The sequence below is a fragment of the Oncorhynchus masou genome, chromosome 31 (genome assembly GCF_036934945.1).
Source record: "Oncorhynchus masou masou isolate Uvic2021 chromosome 31, UVic_Omas_1.1, whole genome shotgun sequence".
Taxonomy (NCBI): Eukaryota; Metazoa; Chordata; class Actinopteri; order Salmoniformes; family Salmonidae; genus Oncorhynchus; species Oncorhynchus masou.
The window spans coordinates 94,027,343-94,034,950 of NC_088242.1; the positions used below are offsets into that span (position 1 = coordinate 94,027,343).

Consider the following 7,608-nt stretch of genomic DNA (forward strand, 5'->3'; position numbering starts at 1 on the left):
GGAAGCGGAAATGTTGTTATGGTAACATAAGCAAACGTTTATTCAAGCATCTTGAGGCTTTAGCTCAATCTCCATTGCCATGTTTTATGTATTATTTGCTAAATAAGCTTTCTTACCATCCAACGCACCATAATACATACGCAGTTAAAATGGAGGGAACAGATACCGGAGGAAATACTTACCTCATTAGACCGAATTATCATCACAAGTAAGTTGCCATACTCAATGCTAACGGTAAAGTTAGCTACCTAACGTTAGCTATGGTAGAGAGGAAGAGGCGAAGTGAGGTTTTACTGCGCCCAAGAAAATCATTTGGGTGGTCGTTGGAGGTTCAAAGGAGTTAAGGTAGTAGTGGTTGGGAGGAAATGGCGACTGCTTGAATCTGAAAGTGTCCAAAAGTGAAGTGTGTGACAATGACTGTAAAATAGTGAAATCAAAGAATGGAACAAAACGAGCAAAAGTTGTGGTAGAAGACAAGGATCGGTCCAATAATGCACTGCGTTAAGAGATTCATTTGGGAACTCCCATTGTAATATAACGTTATAGGACTGAAGCAATGTGGATTCAAACAAGGTGACTAGAAGCGGCCGAATTTTGGTTAATTGTGTTGATGAAGAGCAGAAGAAGCGTGCGCTGGATTTGGCTAAATTGTTCACGTCAGAAACAACACATATTGATCTTCGGAGTTGGGCGCCTGCCAAATGAGTTATAGCTGGAGTCTCGTTGGATATAGATGACGAGTACATTCGTCAGAAAATCCCAGGAGTGGTCAGTGTACGTCACCTAACCCGTGTGGTAAATGGAAGGAAGGAGAGAAGCCTATCAATGTTATTGTTGTTTGATGAGGGTGGATATAATTTGTGGAACGTTCCAAAAGGAACCTGTTCCAAAAACTTCGTAAATGACAAGGTTGTCAACAAACAACGCATACAAAGTTGTATAGCGGCAGAATAAGATACCAGGTAGGGAGTCGACTTTTTAATTAAGGTTTTTTACTCACCACGTTTATTCTGGAAAATGTCTGCCCTCACCAGGGTAACATATGGACAAACATTAAGAATAAGCTACGTGGTAAGTTGACGCCTATTCGTCAGCTAGTTAAATTGATCATGCTACTTTGTATGCGTTGTTTGTTTGCATACTTGTACTCTACGAAGTTTTGGGAACAGATTCCTGTTGGAACGTTCCACAAAGTATACCCACCCGTTTGAGGAGACCTACCTAATGTGAGGTGTGCAGTGAGAGCATTTGTGTCCAAACATTACAATGTGGGAATTGTGAAGGAAATGGTCACGTGTCAAATGTTTGCAGATGGGAGAAGTATAGTATTGAAGAATCTGTCAATGGGAAAACATTGCAACTCTGGACTTCCTCTGAGTATCATGTTAGGGTGAAGGAGGTTGAGGTGTCAAGGATCGGGGCTATTACAGCAGATCTCTTATGTGGAGGCGGTGAAGAGACTCGAAAGGAGCAAGAGGCAATAGTGTTGAAGATATGGTGGTGGATGCATTGCAATCAGTTGTTTTAAGTCAATCGGGTGATCTGGATTCACTCATTGTGAAGAGTGTATCCACAGTGATTAATTGTACAGCACAATTGTCAAAGAAGTCCAAGAAGCTGGACATGATTATATCTGCAGCTGAGAAGTTTTTGGGGCTCCAAGACTAAACGGCAGAAGCACTGCAAGGATTATTGTTGCTAGGAAATGTCCTGCCCTAACAGGGGTCCATTGAGCCTTTGTAGGGACCTGATTTATATTTGTATCAAAACTTATTTTTTTAAATGTTAATTTATTTTTTGATAGTTTGTATGATATTAGATTTTTTTTTTTTTACCTTACATAAATTCATTTTTTGGGACCCTTATTATTCACCCGCACAGTAGGTGGTGGAACGCACATCAAATTGTTGACAACACAATTATACCATAGAAGAAGAATTTGTCCTCATGGAAATGTGTACAGTGCCCCTGGAGCAATGTGGGTTAGCTAAGTGTATAGCGACAGATTCTCCCCCCACACTTTGTCAGCTCCAGTATTGGAAACAGCGACCGTTCGGCTCTAACCTAGGCTACCTGCTACTCTAAAATAATTTAAGTGACACCTTTTTCTATGGAGGTCAATGAGAGTGTGTCAAAATAGGTCACCAATAACACAATTGCTAATTCAGTACATGAGGCTTATTTGATCAAATATACGTTTGGTAATAGGTAGGTTGTTACTGATATAAGTGGATGCACGTGGCATTTCTGCAACTTACCCCAAAAACAACTTTGTATCGGAGTTGTGCCTGTTGTCATAGAGATCTGATAGACGACTCATCATGGATATAACCCGTTTTAGCGTCGCCATTGAGGGCTTCCACCATTTTAAAGTAGTCAACTGTGTGGGGATTCATGAGTTGGGAGCAATCAGCCAATGAATAAGAATAAAATTGACTACTTTAAAATGGCGATAGCCTCAGCTACACAGATGATTCCTCTATCTATGTCCTGTAGTTTACATGCGTATCTGCCCTCTCATTGGCTAGAATTGTCCTACCTGATCTCGCCTCCCACCTGCCTTCCATATTTGAGGACATATTTCACATTTTTAGAGCGGTCACTCAAATATCTTTCCAATATAATATACAGTCTTTAGATATGCTGCTGCAGCAGTCAACGTTCAAGACATTTTGTTTCACAATTTACTGTAATGTAGACTAGATTAATAGCTAGCTATGAAACAAAATTAGTTGGCCATCTAGCTATCTAATATCTAGCTAGCTAACATTAGTTAGCAGGGCAGCCTGGTGTGTCTCTCTGTCTTTCCCTCTCTTTATCATTTTGTTTTTATTTCAGGTTCAAAGCAGCTGTTGTGAAGGAATGCATTCATGATATCCTGCGAGAACAACTGTCTGGGGTGCAGTATGATCCGGATGAGGTCGGCGTTCTGTCCCGTTCATTAGCAGATTGCATAAAGGACAAATTGAAGGGTGAGAAACTACTCAGCCGTTACAAAGCCTCTAACTGCGGGTGACGTTGTGAAATCAAATCAACTCTTATCCTAATAAGATTAGTAAATGTATGGTAATGAGTGTCTTTGGCTCTTTTTTTTAACCTTTATTTAACTAGGCAAGTCAGTTAAAGAACACATTCTTATTTTCAATGACGGCCTAGGAACAGTGGATTAACTGCCTTGTTCTTGATTTCCTGCGGTGGACAACTTGCTACGGTCAGGGCTTAGACCTGGACAACGGCCGCTACGGTCAGGGCTTAGACCTGGACAACGGCCGCTACGGTCAGGGCTTAGTCCTGGACAACGGCCGCTACGGTCAGAGCTTAGTCCTGGACAACGGCCGCTACGGTCAGGGCTTAGTCCCGGACAACGGCCGCTATTACGGTCAGGGCTTTTTTTTTTGACCTGTCAAAAGCTTTTGATACGGTTTATCAGGCTATTTTATTGAATAAGTTGTCCTCGATAGGTCAGAGCTCTGACGCCTGTTGATGGTTTCATGATTATCTTAGTGACAGAACTCAGGCCATCGTGATTGATGGTGTTACGTCTAGAAGTACATAAAGGTGTACCGCAGGGGTCGATTTTGGGAACCTATTCACTATTTATATAAACACATATAAAAACACATATCTCGATGAGCTGGTTGAGAAGCTAAGATTAAAAGTTGTCTTTTTCTACAGAAACAGATGGTGTCTTTCTCTAAGCAGTAGTAAAGCAGATTATTCAGTCAACCTTTTGATCTGTTCTTGATTATTGTGATATTATTTATCAAAGTGCAGCTGCTACTACTCTTAAACCTCTGTATGCCATCTATCATAGTGCCTGTCGTTTTGTTAGAGGTGACGGTTTTGATACTCATCACTGTATCCTGTATCGAAAGGTTGGCTGGACTTCACTAAAAACCCATAGATCTCTACATTAATCCCTTTTTTGTTTACAAGGCCCCTTTTCATAAATTTCAGTCTTATCTAACTTTGTTGTTGAAGTTTAGACACCCGAGTTGCCTAACCTGTTCACAGGATTGGTTAACTGTTGAGGTTCCTAGGGTCTCCACAGAGCTAGGTAAATCTGACATTTAAGTCATTTAGCAGACGCTCTTATCCAGAGCGACTTACAAATTGGTGAATTCACCTTCTGACATCCAGTGGAACAGCCACTTTACAATAGTGCATCTAAATCATTAAGGGGGTGGGGGGTGGTGAGAAGGATTACTTATCCTATCCTAGGTATTCCTTGAAGAGGTGGGGTTTCAGGTGTCTCCGGAAGGTGGTGATTGACTCCGCTGTCCTGGCGTCGTGAGGGAGTTTGTTCCACCATTGGGGGGCCAGAGCAGCGAACAGTTTTGACTGGGCTGAGCGGGAACTGTACTTCCTCAATGGTAGGGAGGCGAGCAGGCCAGAGGTGGATGAACGCAGTGCCCTTGCTTGGGTGTAAATCTGCTTTTAGTTTTAATGCACGGTATTGCTAGAACAAATTACAAAATACATTTAATGTTGATGTTCTGGTGCCTTTCCACATTTGGAAAAGAGATATTGAGACCTAGATTTTTTTTCCTGGCAAAATAAAGGTGAATTAAAAACACAAAATATTGAGACGTTGAACTTGGACCCGGTAAGAATCCTGGATCTTGCTGTCAGACAGGTTTGTTATTTTCTTTCTCAATTTACCTTGTAACAAATACATTTAATGATAATGATCTCTCTCTCTCTCCAATAACAGATGTGGGCTTTGACCGATACAAGCTGGTGGTACAAGTGGTAATTGGAGAGCAGCGAGGAGAAGGTGTCAAGTGAGTGATGTGTCATTGGCTCCTATACCGTTTAGATAATATGCACGGAGGATGTGGCACTAGCTCCTATACCGTTTAGATAATATGCCGGAGGATGTGTCATTGGCTCCTATACCGTTTAGGTAATATGTACGGAGGATGTGGCACTAGCTCCTATACCGTTTAGATAATATGTACGGAGGATGTGGCACTAGCTCCTATACCGTTTAGATAATATGTACGGAGGATGTGGCACTAGCTCCTATACCGTTTAGATAATATGTACGGAGGATGTGGCACTAGCTCCTATACCGTTTAGATAATATGTACGGAGGATGTGGCACTAGCTCCTATACCGTTTAGATAATATACATGGAGGATGTGTCATTGGCTCCTATACTGTTTAGATAATATGTACGGAGGATGTGTCATTGGCTCCTATACCGTTTAGATAATATGCACGGAGGATGTGGCACTAGCTCCTATACCGTTTAGATAATATGTACGGAGGATGTGGCACTAGCTCCTATACCGTTTAGATAATATGTACGGAGGATGTGGCACTAGCTCCTATACCGTTTAGATAATATGTACGGAGGATGTGGCACTAGCTCCTATACCGTTTAGATAATATGCACGGAGGATGTTTGTTTTCCTTTCTCCCAAGCTACTATTTGTGTGCCCAATTTCAAGACCATCTCTGACCATCTTTTTAGTTCACAAGTCTTATGGACCCCACTTATCCTCATAGAAACATTGTTGAGCACTAGAGTGAACAAAGGTACCCTAAAGCTTTTAGTAGTAGTTGTATGTGGTGTACCCTTTAGGGCTAAAAACATAACTAGACTGTAAGGAACTATGAACTCTTGTGTCCTGTACCTTTTTTATCGGGGAGCGTACATGACACCTAGTGGTGGCTTTAATGTCAAAATGCATTCTGTTGGTCCCTGTGGTTGTTGTATTGTGATTTCCAAAGCTTCTTTCTTTATATTAAAGTTCATTAAAAGGATCTGATGATTTCTTCCTGTCTTGCTATCAGGATGGCTGCCAGGTGTTTCTGGGATGCTGACACAGACAGCTACGCTCAGGACATTTTCATGAATGTAAGTGTTTTTTCTTCCAGTCTGGTATGAGGAATTGTCGTTTATTATTTCTTTCTTTTTATTTATTTTTTTATTTTTTGATCGTCTGTGATAATGACTATTTTCCCTCCTCTAGGACAGTTTGTTCTGTGTGGCGGCTGCTTTCGGCAGTTATTTCTACTGAGGACAAAAGAAGATGGGAAGATTTTGCAATAGCTTTGCTATTTTAAAAGCACTTTTGCACTCATGACTTCAGTAATTGCATAATTACTTTGACACAAGAACTTTTAAAATGAGAGTGCTCCACATAAGACATCCACATAAACAGAAAAAGATCCACAAAATATCTCAGAGTAGAAGTGATGATCCAGGATCAGTTTAACCTTTTTTTTTGTTGATCATAGTGAATAGGATTACAGGGACAGATCCTATATCAGAACTTCTACACTGAGATGCTTTGTGGATTCGAGCCGAGAACTTGCCCTTTCCCCGGAGAAGATGCACTGTGCAATCTCTGTTGTGTTTTTTTGTTGTTGTAAGTAGCAGCAAATTACAGTTAAATACTCTGACAGAAAGAGGACTGTTGCCTTGCCTAATAACTGCAGAGGACAACAAGACAGGCACTGTTTTATTCATGCTAATGTCAGGTCAACCTGAGAATAAAACATGCATAACCTACACGCAGACTGTAGCTTTAACATGGTGTTAAATGCTGTCTACCAATGTTTATTTCTAGTGTATGTCACTTTACATCACCCTTATTGCTATTTGTATACAAGATTAGGTTATTAAATGTAATTAATTTCAAATATATTGGCTATTTGACTTGTCATTGGGTAATACAATTGACTTTCCAATGTAATACAGACATCCTTGCTAATGAGGAAGGCACAAACAAATGAGCAATTGTTAACTTCCTATCTTGTTGCCATAGATACATGCACTTTATGTAGCTAGGTTATCCAGCTAGTTCCCCAGTGAATATGTTCTGTGGTAATTACCTGGAAGCGTTAGCGTACTTTGCAGCTGGGTCCTCGGTACACTTTCGACTTTGAATTATTGTGTATCTCACCACTCAAATGTGTCCCGTGTGGCTCAGTTGGTAGAGCGTAGTGCTTGCAAGACCAGGATGGTGTGTTCAATTCCCACGGGGGACCAGTATAGGGAAAAAACAAACACTTATCCACTCACTACTGAAAGTCGCTCTAGAGAAGCGTGTCTGCTAAATGTCTCCGATGTCTCCGATGTAGTAACACAGGTGAGTTGCTCTTATCTTTCGGTAAACCCTAGATACTGCATGAAAAGTCCATGAGGCCGGCCGTTTCTGAAATACTGGAACCGGCGCGCCGGTGATCATAGCCACGCTCAAAGTTGCTTAGGTCACTCGTTTTGTTCAATCGAACAGTAACTGAATGCCTCAATGCCTGTCTGCTTGCTTTATACAGCAAGCCACGGCCACGTGACTCACTGTCTGTAGGAGCGAACCATTTTCGTGGTGATGTACCTAATAAACTTGAAACGGTTAGGTAAGGTGTTTGGGCTCTTTTTAACCCATCCTAAATATGGTTGTTTTCACCCGTTCTTTACAAGACTAACTATTTGTGTTGGTCGTGAATGAGGTGGTGGAGTGATGCATTGGAACACCTGACTTAAAAGAAGACCGGTGTGTCAGGTGTGGGAAGTGCACCAATGGAAACGTATAAACACAAAGTGTCACATACGCGGACGGGTCGGTTGTTTAGCAACACAACCTATGCATGCGC

General features: G+C 41.3%; 1 protein-coding gene across 2 annotated transcripts; it reads left to right on the forward strand.

The window, feature by feature from the left end:
- LOC135524777 (dynein light chain Tctex-type protein 2B-like) lies at window positions 1-6,654 on the forward strand. Of its 2 annotated transcripts, none has more exons than XM_064952588.1 (5): window positions 1-208; window positions 2,839-2,972; window positions 4,715-4,784; window positions 5,803-5,866; window positions 5,982-6,654. In XM_064952588.1, the coding sequence occupies exons 1-5, from the start codon at window positions 87-89 to the stop codon at window positions 6,027-6,029; spliced, it is 438 nt and encodes a 145-aa protein (XP_064808660.1). In that variant the 5' UTR covers window positions 1-86; the 3' UTR covers window positions 6,030-6,654. The 2 variants fall into 2 exon arrangements, with proteins under 2 accessions (XP_064808660.1, XP_064808661.1); XM_064952589.1 differs by lacking the exon at window positions 1-208 and adding an exon at window positions 361-774.
- The last annotated feature ends 954 nt before the right edge of the window (window positions 6,655-7,608 follow it).